The 26,309-nt window shown below is 40.5% G+C and overlaps 2 protein-coding genes and 1 long non-coding RNA gene across 5 annotated transcripts in view; 2 read left to right on the forward strand and 1 right to left on the reverse strand.

Annotated features, from left to right (window-relative positions):
* Window positions 1–39: 39 nt before the first annotated feature.
* On the forward strand, window positions 40–7,323 carry LOC308063177. Its single transcript, XR_013927863.1, has 3 exons — window positions 40–129; window positions 6,107–6,286; window positions 7,118–7,323. It is a non-coding gene; the product is annotated as an uncharacterized lncRNA (long non-coding RNA).
* PPAT (phosphoribosyl pyrophosphate amidotransferase) overlaps window positions 128–26,309 on the reverse strand; it is a 55,199-nt gene continuing 29,017 nt past the window's right edge. Inside the window, exons 2-11 of the mRNA XM_080385774.1 lie at window positions 16,983–17,049; window positions 13,383–13,589; window positions 11,921–12,033; window positions 11,656–11,801; window positions 10,307–10,379; window positions 7,358–7,509; window positions 6,024–6,151; window positions 5,508–5,729; window positions 4,649–4,769; window positions 128–3,215 (exon numbers count right to left, since the gene is read on the reverse strand). Coding sequence (XP_080241900.1) covers window positions 3,040–3,215; window positions 4,649–4,769; window positions 5,508–5,729; window positions 6,024–6,151; window positions 7,358–7,509; window positions 10,307–10,379; window positions 11,656–11,801; window positions 11,921–12,033; window positions 13,383–13,589; window positions 16,983–17,049 — 1,405 coding nt within the window. The 3' untranslated portion in view covers window positions 128–3,039. The remainder of the gene's footprint in view (window positions 3,216–4,648; window positions 4,770–5,507; window positions 5,730–6,023; window positions 6,152–7,357; window positions 7,510–10,306; window positions 10,380–11,655; window positions 11,802–11,920; window positions 12,034–13,382; window positions 13,590–16,982; window positions 17,050–26,309) is intronic.
* Window positions 16,960–26,309, forward strand: part of PAICS (phosphoribosylaminoimidazole carboxylase and phosphoribosylaminoimidazolesuccinocarboxamide synthase) — a 47,755-nt gene continuing 38,405 nt past the window's right edge. For 2 of the 3 annotated variants that reach the window (XM_080385749.1, XM_080385750.1), the window contains exon 1: window positions 16,960–20,006. In XM_080385749.1, coding sequence (XP_080241875.1) covers window positions 19,619–20,006 — 388 coding nt within the window. In that variant the 5' untranslated portion in view covers window positions 16,960–19,618. Of the gene's footprint in view, window positions 20,007–24,866; window positions 24,954–26,309 lie in introns of all 3 variants that reach the window. The other variant, XM_080385748.1, reaches the window with a different exon arrangement.

Raw genomic sequence — 26,309 nt, forward strand, 5'->3', positions numbered from 1 at the left:
GGCGCGCCAGTGGCCTGCGTGGGGCTGCGCCATTTTTTCCCGAGGGTGAGAGGAATGGTGAGTGTGCCAAAGCCCTCCTAGCTCTGCGGCAACTCTTCAGACGTGAGAAAGGGGCTAAATCAAGCACAGGTGGCTGGGGTGAAGGGCAAGATGCCCCTGCCACACTCAGCTCACTCGTCTGTCTCCGTGTCGTGTGTGTTCCGTTCCCATCCCCCCCACACACCCCCCGCAGGTGGTACGGGCCCTCCTGGCGGTGCTGCCGCCGTTGGGACGGGGGGAGAACATCATTTCCGGGGGGCTGGGACGGGAGGGCGGCAGTGGCGGCAGGGCAGGGCGAGAGGGCTTTGCTGTCGGGCCGGGCTGCGGCGCCGGGCCCGGGGCGGGCAGCGCCCGCTTCCCCTTCAGCTGGGCTTTCGAGGCGCCAGCGGGGAGCGAGGGTGGCTGGAGCCGGCGCAGGGAGCGGGCAGCAGTAATGCAGTATGGGCTGCGTGCCGCGGTGCGGGGCTTAATGTAAGGCACGAAGTGATGTGCTCCAGGTTCGAGGCGCTTTCAAGGTGACTTTATTAAAGAAGTCACCGATCCACACAGCCGCAGTAAAGGGAGAAGGAACGAGATGACCAGTTCATAACCATTTTTAATATTACACATGGGAGAACTCAAGATATTAGCTTTCTACCTTGTCACATTTTGTGAATGATAATTTGGCACAGTTGCACATTGGTAATACAGCAGAAACAGTTTCACAGTAGAACATTAAAAACAATACAAATAGTGACACTTAAAACCAGGTTGCGCCCTCAACATCCTCATTGCATGTGTGTGTCTGCTCTATGTGATAAAAAAAGGCTTGGTAACCTGGAGCATAAGTCCAGCTGTCAGAGAATAAAATGACACTTGAAAAGTATGTCCCCTTTAACTTAAGGTTTGGAAAAATACGTACTAAAGATAGGCATGTAGTGTCTCTAAAAATTACAGTGTTTACAGTAGCAGACCTTGTAATTTCATATGCATAACATAGAGGGGGAAAAAAGGCGTTAGAACTAATTTTATTGAAATCACAATTATGCCACCTAATGCTCAAATCACATTTAAGCAATTATTACTAGATTTCAAAAATGCGTTTTGTTGAAAACATGTTAAGAGTATTTGCACAAGTTTGATTTACAGTCTGTTCTATAAACAATTTCAGATTAATTGATAGATTTCTGTGCTTGCAGCCTTGTTAAACTGTACGTGTTTATCTTAAGCAGAAAAGGCTCCTCACACATATCTATAACCTATGAGCTTGAACTATCCCTTCTTTTAAAGATTATTGCTTTTTTGAGGGAAGGAAAGAAGAAAGGTGAAAAATTTTAATGATATTTTTTCTGTTTTCTCCCACTCCTCCCTGGTTAATCTGGAAGAGGGGGCAGTCAGCATGATTCCACGCTGTTCTTTTTTTGCTCGATTTACTGTCCAAATGAACTGTTACTTCTGTTAAACAAACAAACTTGCTGATTAGAAGAGATCCACTACATCTCCCAATGCGTAGATCTGGGCTTTAGTGAAGAACACATAGTAAGAGCCCAATGCTCATGAAAATTTAGATTCTCCCATAGGCAGTAGGTTCTGGCTCCACTGCACACGGCACAGTTTTGACTTCATTAAATGTATTAGCATGCTTTCTTGAATTGGGACTTTTGTGTTGTGAACATCTGTAAGGCACAATTGCCACAAATCCCACGTAAGAAAGCTCCCTTTTGAATTTAATCACCAGTGCTGAAATTTTCCACTATATGAAAAATGATGGGGAAGGAAAAAGTTCTTAAAAACTTTTTTTTTTCTTTTTTTAACAGTGTCACAAACAATTTTAAGGCCAAAATACACAATATTAAATAGAAAATCTAAAATTAAGTTGTTTGTATTCAGTGAAAAGAAATGAGGTATACAAAATGCTTCTACACTTGTGCGTAAATTTGCAATAGTTTTCAGAAGGTGCTTTCCCATTTTCAGCTAGTGGTTCATTGTCCAAGTGATCTTCATGTATACAAGCAGCCGTCTAATTATGACCAGTTAAAAAATACAATGCATTCAATACCTTATGGTTTTTCAGAACTCTTATTTTAAAAAAGAAAAAAATACTACATTTATTGTAACAGCAGTAATTTTGTAAAATAAAGCTATACCTAAAACAGCTCATAATCTTTAGTTGCTATATCATTTTTACTGTTGAGAATGAAAAGTTACTTTCTTTTTCAGTTTACTTTGGATGTTGACATATGAAAAGCACACTAATTGTCAGGACTTACTCTGGAGAAAACAAGATGTAAAACAGAAAAAAAATGGCAGTGCCAAGTATTTTTTCTCCTTCCACATCCTGTTGGCAACTGATAAAAGCACATGAAGATAATGTAATTACACTAGACTTCAAAAAAAAAAATTGAAGTTATAAAACTAGAGAGCTTTTGGCTGAGCATTTCCCTGAGTCTTCATTTTTTAAAATCATATGTTAGACATTATGCTTATAGAATCAATCTGTTACAAAGGGCTTGATGAATAAAGGCTGTTTAGCTATGCAAAAGTTAGGTACTTCTGTTCTTAAAAATCCTAAGCAAGAACTGCTAAGGAAGCAATTTGATTCTTCAGAATCTAGTATTTGTCCTAAGGAGAAAAGCAAACTTCACATACTTTTGCATTAATACTTTGATAATTGGAAATGACAAAGTAATTGTGAACAAGTCTAACGGATATCTTTTGGGGCAAGACCGAAATAACTCTGGGACTGTCACATAATTAAAAAAACTTTGGTTTTTACAGTATTGTATGAGAAAATAGAAGGCACAACTGTGCACCAAAAATATGATTCTGTATTTTATTCCGCTTACATTGTTTTCATCTGCACACTGGACTTTCTGTAAGTCTTTACCGTAAAGATCTGTTTTAGTAACAGTAGTTAGTTAGCTGTAATAAGCTTTCCATATTACCTAAATGTGAGAAGACTATTAGCAAGAAGGCATCTCTGAGAAAGGTACATTCAACAGCAGATCGGCTCATGTCCGTTCACCATTCTAGCTCTACGGGATACTCTCCAGTGAGACATGCTGTGCAATGACCGATCTTTCCGACACGCGACTTCTGGGTTTTAAGGCTGTTCTCATTCTCTTGCCTTGCTTTGATGCTTTCTTGCACAGATGACACCAGCCCTTCCACAGAAAGATAGACAACACTGTCTGCTCCTAAAAGAAATAAAGAATTCGTCCATTAAAGCTGCAGTATTGTACCAATTGCAGTGCTCTTTGGAAACACAGTCACGTTACTGCATGGATTATGACGCCAGGTGGATCACCTTACCTAAAGAGAATGGATATGAAAAATTATCAGACCATAGTAAGCCTTACCCTTCTCAAACTCTCTATACAGCGAGTAGACTCACTGAAATCTAGACGGAAGGATCTGAGTTGGGAACAAACGTGTCCACATACTGCAAAAACAGAAACAAAGTGCAGAGTGTGTATTAAGACTCCCTAAACTCCCTATAGTTTCCCACTTACCCTGCAGTTCAGGTCTGGAAACAGATGTGTGTGTGGCTCATGCTTCCCAAACTGAACACCTAGGGCTACAAACCCTTACTGGGACTTGGAGGAGGGGAAGACCATCATGTTGAAAAAATTCAGTGTGCAGTTCATGCACATATTCTAGCAGTAGGAAAGTTTGATAGCCTTTTCACATCATTAGTTTTCTTTTGTATGTACTCTTACTATTTTGTGAGTAATACTTAAAAATGAGATCCTACAAACTTGAAAAATTTCAACATGCCTTCACAATAGTTTGGGAGAAAAGAATTCATTGCAATATTAGATGGTAAGAATAAGTATTTAACTGAGGAAATGTAGGTTTACAGTTTTCTAACTGTAACCACAGCTATGTTCAACCATTTTTTAAAGTATTTTGCAGCCCAGTAGACCATATATAGCAGATCTCACTCACAAACCTTCACGTGACTTTTGTTGCCGATACTGTGACAAAGAGCATGTTACCACATCACAACCAACAGAAGCTGTTGGTTCTTTTGTTCTGCTGCAAACATGACTCATTGTAGAGCTTTGAGAATGTGTTTAACATTCTTTGATTAGTTTCAAATGTCATTTCTTTCAAAGTGAAATATATAATGCAGTTAAAACTATTTACATAAATTTCAATTTGTAGAAACATCAGTGGGTGTTTGCAAATTCCAAACATATTTATATGAATATCTTGTGAAACTACATTTTCATTATAGGACAGATCTTCACCACTTATTTTCTTCCTGGTATTTTGCCTACAGTAGCTCCTTGTAAAGTTTCCTAGGAGCTTTAAGTATTGGAAAGCTGTGTTGGAAGTATTGGAAACCTTATTTATAACTTATGATTATGCAATTATGGTAATGCTTTCTATTGTTTGGAGAAATATAATTCACTAACTGTTAAAAAAAAAAGTGTGTAGCTAAATTGGTTTGACCTATAGGGTACTCAAAATGCAGAGATTTAGTGTATCAACCTCACAATTTTGTAGTCGGTTTTGCCACTGTTGCCTTGATGTGTTGTGCTTTGTTTTGATGTAGACAACAAATACATACAAGTAAAAACTCTCAAAAAAAAAAAAGAAAAAAGGAAAAAATAGTAGTATTTACCTATATAGTTTGCAAGATCATGAAATTCAGGTCTGTTGGCAATGAGTTCTTCTTTAGTTGGAATGTTTATTCCCATGTAACAAGGAAATCTTATGGGAGGTGAAGCCACACGGATGTGCACCTGAATAAAAACACAGTTTAAAACCAGAATGCTATAAGGTGAAGGTCAGCAGATCATAATAAAATAACCAAGTCCCAGTTCTGCAAAATAATCATGAAGAACAGAACACAGCACTGCACAGAAGCCGTGGAAGGGTTAAAAGTAAAATAAAGTTGTTTCAGATGCCAACACAGCAGGAGAAAGACGGTTTTAGAGTTTATTTTTATGGTATTTCCTAATGTTATTAAAAGGATCCATCCTGATTTTGCTTTTCTTCTGTGGTGTTCAATCCTTGATGCACATGTTTCAATACTATACAGAACATTTTTGCTCCAGCGACAGACTTGCACACTCTGTTTCAATTAAAAAATACTGATCAATTAAAAAAATTGTGCTTTCGTGATTTAAGGCATGTGCTATTTACTGCAGTGTGTGGTTGTACTTAATGCAGTACGAAAATCACACATATGTCAGGAATACAACACCAATACTTGATTTTCTGATCTGAACTAATTTATTTTCCGTTCTCTCTTTGTTTGCCAGAGTGCTTTTTAAATGGAGACCTGCCCCTCTCCCCTGAACCATCCAAAAATCACGCTATCTTCACAATAAACACTTGCTAGCCATTATTTTTTTTGCACAGTTGCCCTTTTAAATAAAGAAACAATGTCTATTACAATTTAAGACAAAACCCTGTGCTTTACCCTCCCATCAGTCTTCTATTTACATCTGTATTGTACTGACTGAAAATTAACTTACCTCTTTGGCTCCTGATTCTCTCAGTAGTTTTATTATGGGTGAGATTGTATTGCCCCTCACAATTGAATCATCAATGATAACAACTCGCTTGCCTTTAAAATTATCAGACAGCACACCAAACTTCTTCGCAACACCAAGTTGCCGCAACCTCATGTTTGGCTGGATAAATGTTCTTCCTACATACCGATTTTTACAAAGTACTTCAACATACGGTAGTCCACACTGTAAACAGGAGGCAGTTAAATCAAATTAATATCTAAAGAACTGGTTATTCTCAGTTACTGTTTTTCTTAAAGCAACCTTAGGACTTAGTATTGACTTCACAGTAACCAAAAAAACTGTGAAATACCTTAATATACTGGCATAATGACAGAAAAAACAAGTGCAGATGACTCAGTAAGAGTACTCAGTGTATTCAAGATACAAAGTGCTATCAATACAAAACTCTTAACAGCCCATACTGTTATACTCCATTACAAAAAAAGAGGTGTGTGTAGTATGCTTGGTAACATTTACCTTTTGAGCATAACCAAGAGCTGCTGGGGTGGCAGACTCTGGAACAGTGCTGACCAGGTCTGCTTCCACGGGTGCTTCAATAGCAAGCTGCTGCCCGCATCTTCTCCTGACTGAATACACCATCTGACCTAAGAACAGCAAGAAGTGTTTTTCCTGGTGTGCATAATTCAAATTTCCTCAGCCTGCTGTACACATTTCTGCAGCAAGTTTCAGGCATAGAAGTCAGGAAAACTCCAGAACTACAAAGCAGTCACTCACACAAGGTAATATTTTATTTCCTTCCATAATGTATTCTAACATTCATATGTTAGAACACAGAGAATTAAATCCAGTTTGCCCTAACCAGATAACTAAAGTTCCTGTAGATATTACAAAATTTATTTACAGGAGGAAAGAAGCAGAACTTAAGCCTGCCTGTTCGTAATGTGCATATTCAATTTTTAGGCTGGTGTCTCCAGCAAAGTTTGTGCAATCCTGCTGTCTGCCTCTGCCCACTTACTAACTTTTAAACAGTTGGCAAAATTCACCCCAAATTTATTAAGGGGATAAGAGGCCCCAGAAGCTGTTAAGGTCCTAAACAGTCTGCAGCATGGGAGGGAACTGGAGATGCTGTGATAATGCGACACAGCAAAGGGCACAGCATCAGTACTAAGAAATGTAAGAAGGGAGGATACTGAAGTGTAATGGGATCATGAAAAAAAGGGATGTGGGTGAAGCAGGCTTTGTAAGGGTGGGGAACTGTATTGGATCAACAAATGGCATGCCCACAGAAAGAAGAAGTTGTTTGTTGGGTGTGAGAGCCCTGGTTAGTATCTTATCACTGAGACAATTTTTGAGGGCTTCTATAGAAATGATAATAAAAGCATTAGACTGACAACACTAAGTACTTCGATAATGCATAGATTTACAAGTTATATTAAAAGCATCTTTCTTTCTTGCAAAGGAAATGCCAAAATAAAGTTATTTTGCAGATCCTATTTCAGAAATCTAATTTTTAAAAAGTTTTCCAAAAACCAATGAAGATCTGTTCTTAAGTCTCAGGGATGTCTCCTCTACCTTAATCATGTTTGTGGCTTTTTTCATCCCTTCCATAGGACAGGCAGCCTGACTGAGGCCATATGCACAGCCCCAAACAGGAAGGTGATGTTACATGCTCCTCCTGATGAGTTTTATCTCCTCAAGAACTGTGCCAACCCATTCTGTCTCAGCCCTGCCCTGCAAGCTCACATTCACTGGTACCGTGCTATGATCCCAGATCCTTTCTAGAGTCATTGTTCTCCAGGATAACGTCTCCCACTATTTAGGGAGGGGCTCTGCACATTGCATTTTCTTACCTTCAAAAATACTGTCTGGTCTTGCAAAATAAACATATTCAAAGATGCAGAACGCTGATGGATCTCCTTCAGGTCTTGGTACAACATCCAGTGTCTGGACATCATATCTGGATATTTTCACAATCTCTCCAGGAAGGACCTCACGATAGTACCTTGAAAGAGAAATACGTGCATTTAGAACTGTCCAGAACCTAGATGATCATTTATATAATATATAATATAAACAACTGACAGGAAAAAATGCTTTTGAACATTCCAACATGCCAGTTTGCTTCTATCTTAGGATTTGACCTGCAGTGTTTTAAAACTAACATGCTAAGACAAGTGACCTTTACTAAAAGTCTGAATTAATACTCAAAAGCAGTAAATTAATACTTAGTACCAGAGAATTATGCTAATCTTCCTATATGTGAGATATACGGTTCAAACAGACTTAATTGAGAGTAAATTTATTTTAGTAATTTCATCTTGGATCAATACTAGAGGACTTTTCTATGAAAGCTAATAACATTATGAAGCAATATAAAAAACCATGATCAAGAATAAAGATGGTAGCCAAAAAAATCCCACTCCGTAAGCCAGTATCTAGAGAAATATCTGTCTAGTGGTGACAGGCACCTATGCCAGAATGTCATATAGCTGACTGGAAATGTACATTCGAATCCTTATGTCTGAAGAAATACAGAATAGTATTAGGTTTATTATTAAGTTACAATGTTTAACCTTATTAAACATTTTTCTAGATACTTTAGTGACTACTCAGGTGGCTATTATAAAAATTGCAATCTAAATCTATCCCAAAATACTGAAATATTCTGGAGATACAGATCAGACATGAGCAAATCCGTGATCAATCACTGGTCGGATACTAGCATTAGCAGGCAGCAGCAGTGCCTACAGCAGATGTTTAGACAAAATTGTTTTTTTAAAAATCCACAGGCTTCAGCTGATGGTCCTACATGGTAAGCTTCTCTTAACAAGAGATTTTGAAGAAGTTTCAGAAAACAGTTATTCTTATCCACATGTAGAATAAATTGTCTCGAGAAAGCCCCTGTTACCAACAGCTAATAGTTCCTACAGAGACAGGGTTGAAGTTACAGCAAAAGAACACAGAACGCCACTCCGGCAATAAACACTGCAGAATGGCATGAAAGACCTGTAAAGTGCAGTCATGTTGCTTCCTGATTTTACTCTACATTTCCTTTTATTTGATAGTTGTGTTCTTAATGCAATTTTTCAGTTTTTTATTTGAAAGGGATCCAGATTAGTCTAGCCCCAAATGCACATTTTTTAATGTCTGATTAGTAGATTAAATATGCTTCTTCATAATCATAGAATGGTCTGGGTTGGAAGGGACCTTAAAGATTATGTAGTTCCAACCCCCCTGCCATGGGCAGGGACACCTTCCACCAGACCAGGCTGCTCAAAGCCCCATCCAGCCTGGCCTTGAACACTGCCAGGGATGGGGCATCCACAGCTGCTCTGGGCAACCTGTTCCAGCATCTCACCACTCTCACAATAAGGAATTTCTTCCTAATATCTAACCTAAATCTCCCCTCCTTCAGTTTAAAGCCATTACCCCTTGTCCTATCACTACATGCCCTTGTAAAAAGTTCCTCTCCGGCTTTCTTGTAGGCCCCCTTGAGGTACTGGAAGGTTGCAATAAGGTCTCCCCAGTCTTCTTTTCCCCAGGCTGAACAACCCCAGCTCTCTCAGCCTGTCTTCACAGGGGAGCTGCTCCAGCCCTGTGATCATGCCCATGGCCCTCCTCTGGACTCTCTAACAGGTCCATGTCCTTCTTATGTCGGGGGCCCCAGAGCTGAACACAGTGCTGCAGGTGGGGTCTCACGGGAGTGGAGTAGAAAGGAAGAATCACCTCCCTCTGCCTGCTGGCCTCACATCTTGTGATGCAGCCCAGGCTATGGTTGGCTTTCTGGGCTGCAAATGCAAATTGCCGGCTCATGTTGAGCTTCTCATCCACCAGCAGCCCCAAGCACTTCTTCTCAGGGCTGCTCTCAATCCGTTCTCCACCCAGCCTGTATTCGTGCCAGGGTTGCCACAACCCACGTGCAGGACCTTGCACTTATCCTTGTTGAACTTCTTGAGGTTTCCACAGGCCCACCTCTCCAGCCTGTTGAGGTCCCTCTGGATGGCAACCTTTCCCTCCAACATATTGACCACACCACACAGCTTGGTGTCATCAGCAAACTTGCTGAGGGTGCACTCAGTCCCGCTGTCCATGTCACTGACAAAGATGTTAAACAGCACCCATTTCCTTGAGGAACGCCACTCATCAATCTTTCTTACTTTAATTATGCTCTAGTTCACAATTGCCTTCCACTCCAAACTTCTAAAGAACAATCTGCAGTCTCCCAAAGAGCTTCTTAGCCTTCTCTTTTTATCACATCTTTCTTTTCAGAGTATCTTAGCTAGAGAGGTAACATGAATGTCATCTCATTCCTTGGCTCTGATGGGTGTTTGCACACATGGAAATAGTTTCATGTGCCCATCATTTTTTTTCAGACAAGGAGGCTGGCTCATCAGATGGCATATGCTACAGCTCAGGTTCGTTCAGTCTGCGACGTACAAATGCAGCCTTTCTGTAGCTGAAGAATTATTTTATAATACAATGAATCTGCTACAAACAAGGCCTAAATTAAAAAAGTTATACCGGTAACCAGGTTTAATGCAACAAGTAAGAGGCATTTACTTTACAACAATAATTTTTACTGTTACTTTCTGAACACATAATTTCGTTACATTAAACTGTTCAAGAAAATCACCAGGCAAAAAATAAGACTGGCAAAAAACCCCCTCCAAATAGCTCAACAACCTAACCCTTGATGTCTTTCATATTGTTACAGATTATGATACTTGGCAATTTGAGGTTTAATGTTTAATTGCTGCCTGAGGAGAGCGTTCAGATAAAGTGAAAATCAGGGCACTTACTCTGCACCAATAGACAAAAAGCTACAGGATTCAGAAGAGACTACCCATCCTTCTGTCTCACTGTTATCTTTTCCTGAAATGAAAGACTGAAGTTAGAGTCCACAATTCTTGTTACCATTACCCCCCGCAATTGCATTTCTGCTGCAGTGTCTGGCTTCTATGGTTCAGGTTGCTAAGTGCACAATTAAAGACTGTTGTAATTTCTAACTAAAAAGTACAGCATTCCAAAGTTTCTGTAATACAACCCCCCCCCCCCCCCCAACAAGATAAACATCATAAACCTGTTCTAGGCAGAAGTGCCAGTAACAGCATCACATTCACAGTTCATGAAGAGAGACAATTCAGATAACTACCTTTGTTATCTCTGCACTATTTCTAACTTTCCCAGTTCTAGTTCAGTGCCTTTAGATATACATTATTACTTCTGCTCACCTGAGAAACTCCTTCTTTTCCTGTGCTAAATGTGTTGATAGATTCTTTTGATTGCAACAGAGGGTGGACTGAATTTCAATAAGGAGTTTTCAGAGACAGACACAGGAAAGACCAAACTGTGTAATATAGGTAGGGCAGGAATGTTTGTATGCTTTTAAAAAATCTTGATACTTTTTCTTGTGGTTAAAATTACCAAGTTTTGTGTAGACACGGGAGCATTTACTACTTTGCCTTTGAATTATTTTATTTTTATACAAATGAACAATTTTAATCTCACTTCATGGAAAATGTTGACTTGCAGGCTAAACAGGAGCACAAATATTTTTTCCTATAAATTGATTGTATAGTGTTCCATTACCATACTACGTGTGACTGGGAGTGCTTGGAATTTAGAAATACACTGCCAATAATCCAGCACTTTTCAGCCACCTTACTACAGGAGAAAGAAGAAACCAGACTTGTTTCTGGACTGGACATCATCCTGAGTAACTAGCTCTGAGTGGCCCTGCTTGAGCAGGGGATATGGACCAGATGACCTCCAAAGGTCCCTTGTACCTCAACCCTTCTGTGATTTTGTTCTTCCTTGCTTTCCTGTTTAGGTGATGAGATGTTAATACATTTTTACAAATATTCTATTACAGTTGGGCTGCATAATTCTGACACTGTCATCAGGTGACTAGGATTCTCTTTTGCTGGGCACAGGAAAGATGTTTGCAGACATTCTACAAATTATTTTTTCTTTACCAACGTTCTTTTATTTTGAATTTTCAAAACTGGCGTTTGCATCACATATTCCTACTTGCACATCAGTAAGTATAGCTTTTATTACTTATATCAGTGATTTCAGGCAAACTGTATATATACTTTTATATATATATATATATATATATGTATATGAATATATATGTATGGTTTACCTTTTCCGTTCATGTCCCCTACTGGAATAAGGCGACCAATGCAGAGTGGGCGATTCCCATATGGATCACGTACTGCATAGATTATGTCTTTGTGCATAATTAGCAATGAATATGAAGTTGGAGTTTCATTCATTAAATTTTTTATTCTGAAATGAGACATAGGTGAACATAATTGTATGTCACACAAACAGCTGTGTGCATTTACAATTGCATATCGTGTTGAGATTAGATTGCTGTTCTTGATTCTGAAACCCATCCTCCTCACCTTGCTACCCAGTCAGCTGTATCATCATTTTCTAGAGGAGGTGTGAAAGCCAGCAACTGGGTGATCAGTTCACTGTCAGAACTGGTCGACAGTCCTACACCATGCCGCATAAGCTTTTAAGACAAAATAAAAGTGTTACCAACATTAAAAAAAAACACTATATAACATTGCTCAGATTGTAATCTAACAGCACCTTTGTACAATGAACAAATACATTAAAACATCAGTGTTTCAGGTGATCAGATCATAGTAATGTCAATTTTCTTCCAAAAAATCAAAGATGTAAAAAGACCTGGTACAAACACCTATGCTTGGTACTGCATTTCTCCCTTTGCATCTCATTCCTTTGCTCCACATGCAACCAAAATTAATACCACCAATATTCAGGGCATAAATTCATGTTTGGGCCATTTAATCAGCTTTGTGCTTCTGCTTGCTCTAGGAAGAGAGGTCAGATATCCCAGGGAATATATGAAATTACCTACATCAGACAAAGATAATCAGGGCAGAAGCATGGTTTGGGCACAAAGAAACAACAAAAGAAAGAGGTGTAAAGGGAGACAGAGTGGGATTAAAAAACTGAAATCCCACAATTTAAAGTCTGCTAGACCTAGTCGGCCAAATTGTTCTGTCTTGGCGTATTTATGCTTCTAAGGGAGAAGAGAATCTGCAATGTATCTAGCCACCCATTCAATGCTGTATGCGTTACAGTTCCTAATTTTTATCTTTAGAAATCACTTTACATCTCATGTAACTCTGATTCTGCATCTACATTTCCTCAACACTTTTTTTTCTCCCATCCATTCACACACTTATGGCTCTGATTAAAGACGGGCTAGGTTCTTTTGGGCGTGCTATACATTTGCCTCGCTGCAATGCACAAGTATGTCCTCGCTTTTGGGTGGAACATATCATAGAAGAGATTTCACAATGAAACATCTGCATAATTTTATTTTGGTTCTTAACACATACCCTTCTAGCCAAACACACTATCAAAATTTGACATTTGTTGGTTTACATCCTGATAGTGTTCATGATTAATTTTGCAAGCCAGAAATACAAATAAAGACAATATTCCAAACCAGACATTTCATATTACAATCACCTCGCCTTATTATGCCTCTCCTAATTTTAAGCATATGATTTGCTCCTTCTATCAGCCACTGCAAAGGAGCAGAGCTTCAAGCCAAGCTACCTTTTGTTATGGCTGAGTTAGTTTTCTCATTTGGTCAATATGAACGTGACCATCAGTCTAGAGGATTGGTGAATCCCTGTGAGAGTTACAAATTGCTCCCTTCCCCAGGATATTTTTACTCCAAAATGATTTATTTTGATTTTGGTTCTCTTTCACTACCCCAAGAAGTCTGGTATTAAGGGAAGTCATAGCAAATGACTTTAAGGCTCATTGCTGCCTCATACTCAGAAAGAAATGATCCCAGAGCCTCCCAAAGGAGGTACTAACCTTCCTCCTGAGTTGTACAGCATTTGTTAGCTCCCCGTTGTGTGCCACAGCGATCTTCCCATGAAGAGTCTCTACGACAAAAGGCTGGCAGTTCTGCAGCTCAGAAATTCCCGAGGTGGAGTACCTCGTGTGCCCAATACCGAGGTTTGAAACGTAGAGCTTCTTCAGGCTGTCTGCATTGAAGACATGATTTATAAGACCCATTCCCTTCAGGAGAAAAAGAAAAAAAAAAGGTTTGTTTGGTTTTGTTTTCCTGGCAACTTCCTCATTTCTCCTGGTGTTTGGTTTTGGTACAGCATTAACGTAAGCAACTTTAAGAGAAAGACAAATAACCTGAAAGACATGGGAAAGAAAGAAGCTGAGTAGGTGTCGCAGTGATACATCAGATCCCATTACTGTGGTTCTTAAAGAACGCAATATAAATTTTTGTGCTGAGGATTTTCATGGAACAATCTATTCCCTGACCGAAAATACATTTTCTGAAAAATACTGCCGAACTGTTGTCTTGTTTGAAAACACCAGAAAAAAGACTGCCAGAAGACTGGCAAAGAAGAAAAAAAGTTGTGAGAAGGAAATTCTATGTAAAAAATTCCTTTTACAGGTTAGCAGTATATAGGATTTACTTTTATCTGGACCTATGATAATGTTTATTAGATTCCATGGTCTTTCTTACCAATGTCAGAAGCAGAGCTTTTTTAAAGAGGTTTTATTGTTTACTTAAACTTTTCATGTAGCCAAGTTGCCTTCTATCTAAAGCAGAAAGGCTTCAAAACTTTTTAGTCAGCCGTCAGGAGGTGCTTTTCACAACAGGCGCTATGTAGAGACAATATAGCAGCAAGAACAGTCTGAAAATACTGCAAAGTAGAAATTTAGACTGAATTCCGGGTCCTCCTACAAACTCCTGCTTCTGCCACTGCCTGTGGAAAACATTTACATCCTATGCTCGGTTTCCCTATCACGCGTGGCAGTTGTGATACACACACCAGCCCAGGGTAACACTCCTCTAGGACCTTCAAAGATAGATGGGAGAGTTCTGCAGCTGTGAGCGGTTCACAGCCTGTGCCACAGGTACAGCAACAAGAGAGCAGGATGGGGCAGGAGGGAAGGAAAGTGGTTGAACTCTTTCCAGAGCTTAACGGAAAAAGCTTAAAGAAAGCTCAGCTTTAGGCTATTTTCTGCTGTGACTGCTATAAAGTCAGAATACCAAGAGGCTGTGGTTGCACATGTGGATTTAGGATACTTACAATCACAATAAAAAGTTACTGCCTCAAACGGCCAAACTGGTACAGATTTGCTTTAGTGGTTCAGCAAACTTTGCGCCAAATCACTTATTATCTGTTGTCTCACAGATGACACAAAGGTGGTCTGAAGTCTACGTCATGTGCTCAGGCACATAAAGAAATGCAACCATGCACTCTTATTTTACTGAGGCTAACTTTATCCTGACAGTTCACAGGTCCGGTGTTAATGGATGTGGCCAAGTTAAGCACTGCAATAGCTTAAACAAGCAATGTTGTTTTAAACCAGATTTGGTTACACAAGCACATAATCTTTTAATTGCAGTTTGAAATATTCCTCTGAGTTAGATGGCAGTGGTGCGGGATGGTGAACGTAAATTACATCAGTATAAAAAATTCCCAATCTTATGTATGTGTTATACAAGGCCTTACACATGCCAGAACATGATAATGGTCTGGTAAATGGCTACCTTAATATATTATTCTGCATATCCAAGTGTGAAACAATCAGAAAGTCTTTCTCCTACTGGTATCGCTATGTCTATGCAAGGGATTTAAATTTTTCCACATCTTGAGCTAATACAGCTCTGACAATGATGTTTTGTTACACGAATGCAGCTGAAAGGCTCTGACAGACAAATCTGGAGGAGTCTTTCTTGGCGATTTTAAAACAAAGGATTAATAGCCTTTATCAAGGGCTATTAATTTGTGGTCAAAGGCTGTCAACAATCAGAAGGGAACACACCCCCATGCCTTAGGTGTTCCAGTTCATACTATAATTATGTTTTTTAAAAAACTATTGACAAACATGAGTAGTGAGAAGCAAGAACCTTTTCCACTCTTGTCTCTGCTATGAAGAAGAGTCATACGGGGTTTGGAGGACAACAAGTACAGCAGCATCTCAAATGCTGACATTTTTAGGGACTAGTTTAGAACTCAGAGTCCTAGATACACTCAGACCCAAATGTTTGTTACATTAGCACCACTTCCAGGATTAAACAAGTCGTATAAATTGTACTCCACAAGCTCTTTATTACACTTGTGGTTGTTTCAAAGTGCTGGAGCTGAGACATGTATTTCAAGGATAAAAGAAGCCATCACACATGCTCTGCAACTTTTAAAGTATCAAAGCTGCTATGATGAGATAGTAAATTTTAAATTCTTAGCATGACAGCTAAATATTGCAGCTCAGTAACATGGAAACACTACAAATTACTAAATCACCTGCTGTTAGTTCATTCTGAGAAGCACTTTTTACTATGGGATATATAGAGCAGCCTACTTTAAAGGAAGCTGGAATTCCTGTAAACCTTAAGGAAAGCTGCAACCCAAGGAGGAGCAGGAATGAACAAACATAACAGTGCTGAAGTTGAGAAAAGCTGCATTTAAAAGTGTGTGTATGTGTGTGTGAATCAGGCTGTAAGTAACAGATACGAGAGGGGAACTGCCTGTAGAGGGAACAAACATGATGCTTGAAGTAACAAGATTTTGCATGAGGCATTGAGCAGTCATGCATAGATACACATGCTGCTGCAGCAAAGCAGCTCTTACTCTTGGACTGCTTTGAACAGGCTAATTAATCTTCCTCAGAGACCTCTGAACACCAAGACATACCGCTTTCTGATTGTGGTCAGAGAACACGCATCAAGAAGTGCCTCATGGTTATTTTGCTGATGTAGTTTTATTTCAAATCCTCTCCCCTTCCAGGATGGAACAGGCTGATAATTTTTTTTTTCCTAATCACCATTTACTACAGAAGGAGCAGAAATATCCCAGAGCGTGCAAGTATCCTCCTGGCATAATACGTTCGAGGCTATGGCCGTTTTATGCCGTTTAACATCCCTGGGGATTCTCTCAGCTTGAGAAAGACTATGTGACCTTCTCAGGCCTCCACTCAATCTTTTATTCTGTTTATTTTTACCTATGGGTAAAGTAGCTGCCACTTCTCCAGTCTCACTAAGGCAAGAATTAGTCATCCACTTGCTTGTGCACAGCCTGTAATGGTATTTCTTTTCTCTTGATCTCAAGTTGCATTGTTGCTCTTCCGAGTCTCCAGAGTTAACACCTTAGGTGCAGGGTGACTTTGGTAGGTAGTTTTTGTGACATTAATAGACTGATCTTGATACTTCTGTGTCTGCCACTGTGTGTATGGATACACCCACCACCATAAAGTTGGCATGTTTGTTTTAAACATGCACTTAAGACACAAATTGTACCAATAACAGGGTTAGATACTATCACTGACAAAAACAAACAATCCATCAAAACATGTTACTTTCCCTCTAATCATTCTGTTTCCTAGCCAAAACAAACTTTCATGTGCCTGAGTTAGGCACCTACACAACATTAATTCACATTTTACCTTGTGCACTTTGAATGCCTGGGATGACTCTCCATCACTTGTCACAATTCCAGCACTCTCCTGGCCCCTATGGACAAAACAGAATTAACATAAAGTAATGAAATGCTTAGAATATGAAATGCTTTAACATACAATAGATTGATATTTTTCCATCTGTTTTTTACAACATGAAATTTTAATGTAGGCTTATTTGTTGTTTTATTTTACAGGCTTGTAATTGCAGCTGGTTTCTTGCCCATGTTATGCTTTATTTCAAAACAGTCACATAAGGTTTGTGCCTAAGCCTACTGAATTCAGTGGGAATCTTTCCACTAATAAGCACTGGCTCAGGTTCTTACTGCAGTGCTATTTCAGCGTGGGCATAAAATAACAGCAGATGCTTAATCCGAAAAGCCACTTTGCAGTGATAGTCATCTAGGCAGTAGTAGTAGGCTCTATAGTGCTACTCCATTTCTGCTTTGGGCTGGAGGAGTTTATTAAGAAACTGATGGTTTTGCCTAGGGGTATGCATTGCTCCTGCCACAGATCGCCTATGTAGAAGCTTTTGCATTCTTGCACTCCAGCAGACAAGCTAGCCATCTACACCTCTAAAAGCTACGTGGACTCTCTGATAAAAGCATTTGAGTACATCAAGCTAATACTGGACATCACAGCTTCTGAACTCAAGCAAAACAAGTCTGGTGTACAGCATCACTGCAAATGGAAACACTTCCTACAGCAGTTCAGCCTCTGGCTGGCAGTTATGCTTTGCTGAGCAGAAGAGCTCTATCAGCTGGAAGGAGGGTTTTCCCGAGCCTGCTCCCCGTTGTCCCCAGCCCTGTCTCCAGGCTCGGTCCCTAGGGCGGGCAGGCAGCAGGCACGGGTGCCCTGATGGAAGCAGGCAGAACACTGCACAGCTGCCCAATGTTTGCATTTCAGTCCTTATCCATGGAAAAGATGTTTTGCAGACTGGGTTTTAGTGGGCAACAGTGCAGGCTACTCAAATCTCCCTTTACAAGGCCTCCTGGAGTAAGGCAGAGTGTTCCCTCTAACAAAACTGCTGCCGTAGACCCACCATGCCCGTAACACTCGTAAGGACTGTGGTAGACTGGTAAGCTCCCATCCATTCTCATATACAGTAATGCCTGAAAAGCGAAGATGTTTTTCTTAAAAAGAAAACATTCAGAATATTTTTAGAATATTAGACAAAGATGCTATTTGTGCGCTAGACTGGTTTAACTCAACTGAAGTAACTGATATTATTTAGTATAGCCAACAATAAAACTGGGCACCAAAAATCTACAGAATGGACACTAACCTACCACTGACCATGCTCATTAGAAATTTTCTCCCATTCCTAAAATCCCTCTATTGGTCACTAGCCCCAGTTCTATGTAAACCAGAAATTTAAAGAACAATTGCTTACAGAAAGCTAAACAAAACGAGCTTCAGACCTATCAGAGCGACTTTGCCCTGTTACTGACAGAGCTCTTCAAGAGAAAAAACTCAAACACATTTATTTTAACTCGGGAAGATGTCCCACCTGCAAGCACAAAGACAGGTAGTGAGACTTAAGGTAGTGAGACTTAAGAGCTGATCTGCTGCATTCAGCAGCTGTTACCCCGATGTTAATGTTACAGGCAGTTGCCATTCGAATAGGGACACCGTCCCTTTAAACACCAACAACATCAATAGCAGAAAGAGGGAAGGGAAGGTGCTGAAGGCAGGCAGGCCCCTGCCGTGTGCCACCTCGGTGGCCCCCATCTCTTAGGTAGCTCTCATGACCAGGTAAGCTCAATGTCATTACGGCAGAGCCCGCACAGCTCTACCAGTTTAGTCAGACGTTTAAATATGCAAGCTTTTCATTAAGACATCACTAATAAACCCATGAACGCTAGAGTTAAAAATGCGCATATATACCACCACCGGTTCAACCCCAATCCTAAACAGAGAAGCAAACGCCAAGTGGGATGATCCCAGATGGTTTTGCCTAGGGGGGTGCATTGTTTCTTCCAAGGATCACCTATGTAGAAGCTTTTGCATTCTCGCACTCCAGCAGACAAGCTAGCCATCTACCCCTCCAGAAGCTATGTGGACCCTCTGATAAAAGCGTTTTGAGCACATCAAGCTAATATCGGACACCGCAGCTTCTGAACTCAAGCAAAACAAGTCTGGCGTACAGCCTCACTGCACATGGAAACACTTCTACAGCAGCTCGTCCTCCGGTTGGGCACAACCACCAACTCCTCCAAACTTACAACTTGTCGGAGGGCGCAGCCCCGGGCTCCCCGGCTGGAGCCGCACAGTGAAGGGTGGGCACGGACGGGTTTTGCGGGGGAGTGGGTCGCGTGGTGGTTTTGGTTTTTTATTTGTTTGTTTTCGTGTGTGGTGGGTTTTTTTTAAAGCAACTGGATAGCGCGAGTGGGTTTGTCCCCCTCGCCCCCCGAAGGGTTAAGGCGCCGCCGCCCCCGGCGCCGCTGCCCCGCCGCCCCCGCCCGCTGATCTGGCAGTTTCTCAAGTTACTCCCCTCAGGCAGCTTGAGCCAGTAAAACCAGATCCCTCCACCTCGGCGGAGCTCGCTGACAACCAGCCGTCTGGTTTCCTAGGAAACAAAATCTTGGCTAGAAATAGTGAATCATTTCCAGGTCACTTTCAACATGGAGAGTGGAGCGGGGAAGCATTGGACTGAGGAGGAGGTTAAAGCCTTGTTAAGCGTCTGGTCAGAAAAAAATATCAGAAAGCAACTCCACGGCACCCTGAGGAATAAAGGAATATTCATCTACATTGCTAAAAGGTTGCAGGAGTTAGGAGTTTGCAGGGATTGGAAACAGTGCCGTGCAAAGTATAAAAACCTGAAGTATGAATACAGAACGGTTAAATATGCCCACAACTCGGGGGATGTCACTAAAACCATGAAGTTTTTCCATGATCTGGATGCCATATTGCGATACGAACCTGTCACACAATTAGCAGCAGAAGAGAACGGCAGGTGTTCTGCGACTGAGGCGCAGCTGAACACAAGCCCCACCACAGAGAGCGCGCAAGGTAAAAAAACAAAACGTTTTTGCTTCTATTTTTCTCTCTTTGCTTAAAAACCAAAGGGACCAAACCCCAAGCCTGAGTTTGCTTGAGCTGAAGCGGAGGCTGCGCAGCTGCTGGAACTGACTGGATGCACTCCTTGCGCCGGGGAAGAAAATGTTAGCACCCACCAGTGTCGAAGTCTGTAAATACAGCGTAATTCTAGCAAAATTATGGTAACTGCTCCTATTGCAGCCTTGGTGCGTACGCGCCGCTGTCTAGGCTTCTGCACTGGCTGGAAACGGTACATGAGGAAAAGCTGTTCCCGTTGCCGGTGACGCTGGTCCGTGCGCGGTACTTGGCGGAGCAGGTCTGGCCAGGCTCCGGTGCGGGTGGGAACTTAAGAGAAAGGTGAAAGTAAAGGTTGAAATCGGCGTGGTTTTTTGAAAATCGTTATTGGTGATACGAGTGAAATCTAGGGGGTTTATTCGTATTTCCCTGTATCTGCAAATTTAGGTGTGATGGCTAAAGGTAAATCATTTTGTAAGTAATTCAACTTAAATATTTGAGAAACGGGGGGGGGGTGTGTGTGTTTAATAATGTCATCTTAAAAATTGTAATGTGAGGAAAGTAAAACTCAACGTTGTTTGTCATTGAGGCAAACCAAATGAATACAATGGCTTTTATTCTGAAGGGGGTTTTATGAAATTATTTGCATCTCTTGTTTTATTCAGCCCTCTCTACATATGCATGTAAGCTATGCTTAACATTTCATTAGGGTCAATCTGCTATTTGACATCACTCAAATCTCCTTGTCACATCCTAAATGTCACTGAAGCATAAGCCCCAATAAGAGTAAAAAGTACCGAAATAAGACGGCTAAATAGAGAAATGAAAAGCTGAGCTGTTCGTGCCCACAGTATGTGGTAATTTACATCAGTTAAGATTGTGAACCTTTTTTAAGAAAACAAAAAACTCAGCGTTCGTATCAGGGGAGATTGCCAAGGGCACAGAAAGGAGCTGGACATACAGCTTGCCCTTGTACCCTTCCACATATCCCCCTACAATGCTGTTTTACAGATCCCAGGAAAAGAAATTGCCATTTTTCTTGTAATTGTTTACTTTAACAAAAAGCTTGACCTTAATTTGTCATCACTAAGAGAAAGTCTTTAATTTATCAAAGTAACTTCAAATTAAAATGGCAATTTTATAATATTTTAACATGTTCTCTCTGCACTGTGTATTGCAATCCATTTTTATTTTTAAACTTGCAGAACTGAGGCCAATACAAGCTGTTACACTTTTGAGGACTACATGGAACTAAGTGTCCTTCATCTGAGGATCTGCCCTTAGATTACCCTCTTGTTTTTTGATGTAGTTTGCACCAACTATTAATCCTAATTCTCATCTGCTTTAGACCTCTAGCAAGTTTAAATCAGGAAAGTTTAATTTCAGTTGCGAATCCCAAACTAGAATATATATTACAAAAATTACGCCTGGGTGAGACACACCTCATTCTGAAGCATTAGGGCACCTTGGTTTTAAAGATGATATAATTAAAATAAATATTTTCAATGCACAAGCATTTCTGTTACTCCCTTAAAAAACAAACACCCCCCCCCCCCAAGTTTTATGGATAAACAAAAATTAAATGCAACTAAGTGTAATAATGCAATACTAACGGTAAGAATTCAAATGCAAAGTTTTTCACAACAATTATGATTCAGCCACAAAGAAAACACAGCAAGATAGAAATGCGTCCTGCAGCTATGCAGAATGCGTGCATCCATAAGAGGGGCAGAGAGAGCAGCTGTGAGAACACCAACTTTCTTCATTTAAGAGCACAAGTTAAGCAAGTAACACCGTACTAGGGGCCCAGTCCTTTCCGCCTGCGGTCAAGTGCTGCCCTGTCCGCCCAGCTCAGGACTTTGAAGGGCATTTGTAAGGCTAAAATGGCATCGGTGGCTCTGCAGCTGATGCTCACAAGTTCTTTTGTGGGGGCAGATCTGACAGTGTAGCTCCCACAGAAGGAAACGCGATTCCCTGCACCCACCAAGGCAGCTTGCTGCCCCTGAACTTGAACCTGGCTGCTCCCCCATGGTCTGCAGGAGGACAGGGACTGCTTTCATGTGGGTGTCATCCTCAAAGGGAAGGCAAACAGACCAAAGTGTATTTGTATCCCTGCAGGTCCCCCCCCCCGGGCTTCTCCCTTTCAAAGGCAGAGCCTTACAGAAAGGGAAAATGGTCACTCCCCGCTTTAAAAAGATGCCAAGATGCCGAGATGCCTCATTTTGACAGAGCTGGAGGCATCGAGGATGTCTAGGCTTGTGACTTGGGTAGCAAGAACAAAATGCTATCAGGAAACTAAAACCTGTGCCAAATAATACTGTCCACCATGGGCGTCTTACTTTATTTGAAGAACTTAGTAGCTGTACTAGTTTGTTTTGTTTAAAAAGAATGAAAAGGGACAAGGCATGCTCCCAAAGAAATTCCTGTATTTTTACCATTCTGCTTAGCCTCGGTCTAAATATTCATATCCATCCTTAATGTAAAGCTACAAAGCATGTCTTTCTGTTTGATTTGCCTGATTATCTCAACTACTGGGAGGTTGCTGGGGAGGGGGAGGAAGGGGAAAGGAAGGAAGGAAGGAAAAAAGAGACCACGTTTATGGAACTGAATGGTATTTCTGTTTCCTTGAGTGTTTTCTTCATATCTGGTAAAATCAGTTTTCTTTTGAACATGTAACTGAAGAAACTGATACTGAAAATCACAATCAAATCTGAGAGGTGTCTCGGGACAAACTTGGTAGTAGCGTACACACCAAATTCCCAGCTCACTCACAGAAAGATGGCGCTTTTTGCGTAGGCACTTAACGGCAGCAGAGGCCAGAGATGTTCATTTTGTCCTCCCAAAATACATGTTTTCAGAGGCACACAACACAAGTTGTAGCTTAAACAATCATTAAAAAAGATGTAAGTCAACATGTTCACTTATCTCAAAATTTAGTTTGTGTACTGCAACAGTAATCGACAGCCAAGTAAATCCATTAGAGTGATGGTGCACTACGAAAAATGCTATCTTTCGTTACAGTTCAAATGAATCACCTTCCCATTTTGTTAATCAGTTTGATTGTTTCAAGTTAAATCAAGTATTAATAAATTAACTGCAGTATTTACGGAAGTAAAGCTCGCCTAGTATCTCATATTAAGTAACTAACACTCTTTCATAGTCCTCTATGTTTAAATATTAATGCGCTGGTCAGTCACTTTACTTGACCTTCATTTTACCACAGCAAATGCAGAAAAGGTATCAAGTCTGAGCAGAAATGCATCAGCAATGACAGTATTCTCATATACACAACACTCAGACAGCTACTAGAAATGCAAAAAGATCCTTCAGAAATGCCGACTCGAAAATGCCACTCGTATGTAGTTTTACCGTGTCTGGACTTTAACATTAAACATGTCATTGTATTTCATATGCATATTTTTTGTAATAAGAGTGTGTATTGCTCTTACTGAGTAACTTTTTTGCTTATCGGATGCTTTTTTCCCCCCATCAAATATTCTAACATGTTTTTGTGTTAACTGTTCTTATTTACTTAAAATTATAATAAATTGTTTCTCTGTAATACTATGATGTAATTAAACTTGCTCATCCTAGTGCCCATAGGATACTCAGCAGCCTTCTGACAGAATTTATTTCCCCTCTCCTTCGCTTGCTTTGCAGCTCCTAAGCAGATAAAAGGCCAGCCTGGTGCTGGAGGTGGAGGGATGAGCACACCTTTCCCTCCATCAGCCCGGCCGCAGGGGGTAGCAGCTCCTGCCAGAGAAGCAAGGCAGACAGCTGGGAGCAGTCGGAGATCAGGCCACTGCATCTATGAGTCATTCTGAGCCTTGCTGAAAGTCAGGAGGATTTAGGATAATGCTTTCAAGTGCAGTTTTTGGTTTCACCTATGTCAGGATACCAGGTTGCATCCTAACCGCACCTTGTTACTGCTCCTTGTGACGAGCTACCGCAGCACCTTTGAACAGGTAGCTTTGATCTGTGTGACCTGCCTGGCAGGAGCTGACAGTAGCTCAACTCCCTGTACAGTGAATCAATATTTCAAACCTCCCTGTCAACACGGTACGTTGAATACAGCGTGTTACTATAGAATATAGAACTTAGAAGTCTGGCCTCCATGAAAATGAAGCTGATTCAGAACCTGACTTACGTATGCTGCTTTGTAAACTCACATAGCAATTACTATATAATACTGCTTTTTAGAGAAATGTAGGAATGTCATGCTGTAAAAAGCTAGACTGAAGAATCCTGTCAGCTACAAATACATCCATTCTCTAGTTACAATACTTTTCCTGCTTTCCCTGTGCCATTAATGAATTTCATAGATTTCCTGAACTCTTTGCAGAACATTCTTGTTTTCTTCATACACTTCCCTAAATAATTCTTCCTGGATATTTTTTTTGTTTGTTACATAAATGGCTTTGTGCTTACGTGAATCCGTATGCAAAGTCCGCTTTTATTTGCGTGTCTCTTACCTTTCATTATCTACTTTTAAACTATACTTTTAATGTGCTGTCCATCCCAAATGCTGAGTGAAAAGTGTACAAGTCACTAGAATCAAGTTGGTTTCTTCAAGGATTTAAAAATACATTTCAAACAGGCTTCATATGCAAGAGGTAAAATAATTTTATTTACTTCCTGTAACTCATGTCCTCTTAGGGTGACAGGCCAAATTAATTTTAAATTTTATTTAAATACAAATTAAGTGTGGAGATTACAAAGTTAATAATCTTCTCATTGCGTATGGACATTTTCACTTAAACTAATTTAAGCTAACATAGTCCATACCTATTTTTCATCTAAAACCTCTTTCCTTCCCAGGTGAAATATCAGTTTCTTTAGAAGATGATGAGGATGCTCCAGGAGATCCACTACTTTTTATGTCTCATGTCAGACCAGTTCAACTAGGTATAGTATGATGGCGCAGAGAGATCAAAAACTAAAAAGCGGCATGGTTGTCAGAGCACTTTCTGACAGCTTGAATCCGCCGTCATTCTGTTTCTGATCAACATAGCTTTAAAATAGCCACATTTTGCACCATCTCCTTCCGGGTTTTAGCACTTGGCAGTCTCATGCATCACTAACTAGATATTGGCCGCTATATATGATGTAACACCTGCATGACCACCATTCACGTTCAAAACACATCCCGTGCTATAACTTGGCCATATTAACCACGTTCATTTTGTTAAATGCTAGTGGAAAGTATGCCAAATGGTAGGGTGTGAAACCACTGTCAACTTGCAGATTTTCTCTAACTCATGTAATTTCTGCTTAAAGCAGCATGAGTGAACGGCCTGAGCCAGGAGAGATGCAGAGGTCAGAGCTGTCTCACTGAGCAATCCAGACCTGCAGCGGTCTTCAAACTGCATCCAGTCTCCAAGCGAAGGGTGGTCAGCAATGCTTTAGTCCAACCAGCCATACAACTCACTCGGACATAATCCTACTATAGGTGTTTGCTCAGGAAAGTCATTACAGAGGAAAGGCCCAAATCTGGCAAGCCAGAAAGAGGAAGAAGATCCTAGGTGTGAGCCTCTTCAAGGGGCTGCTAAAAGGAATGGAGGAGCCTGAGCACATTTTAGGCAGAATTAGACAACTGATGAGCTGATCCCATGCCTGAACAGTAGCACTGTCCTGAATTTCCTATGCTCTTTCCATTTTTTATATACCCTCTATGCCCATCTATATACATCCCAATCCAGTTACAACTTTCACTACAGAATCTCCAAGGTGCCGTATTCAGGGAGAAAACAAGTTCCTAGCTAAACCTACAGCTTTTACATTACACGCTATCCCCCTTTTACCCGGCATAACAAGACATTAAGGGGACAAGAATCTCACATGGAGTTATATGCACATATATATATAAACAAGTCTTCTCTTGCAGTAAGTATCTGAATCAAGGTTTACAGGAATATATCTGTGTCACTCAGTGCTCTTGCAACACACTGCACAAAGCAGATTTATTTGGCCTGCTAGAAAAGTCTTCGGTTCTGAGAAAGTTACTTTCTACAAAGCTAGCAAAGTAACTTCAATTGCATCGGCTCTTGTGTACTGATACTGAAATGTCTTACCCTAGTACCTGTCTTAGTCTTTAGATTTCAAACTCCACTCTAAGAAAAATGTTGGGCCCTTTGTATTTATATTGCTTAATATTTTGGTTTCATTTCAGCAGATATCTCATTTTGAGGGAGCTTAGAGAAAAATCAAATATGGCATAAAATTATCTTCCAGATAAAAAAATAATGCATATTACAGAATCAT

The sequence above is a fragment of the Falco punctatus genome, assembly GCF_963210335.1.
Source record: "Falco punctatus genome assembly, chromosome: 1".
Taxonomy (NCBI): Eukaryota; Metazoa; Chordata; class Aves; order Falconiformes; family Falconidae; genus Falco; species Falco punctatus.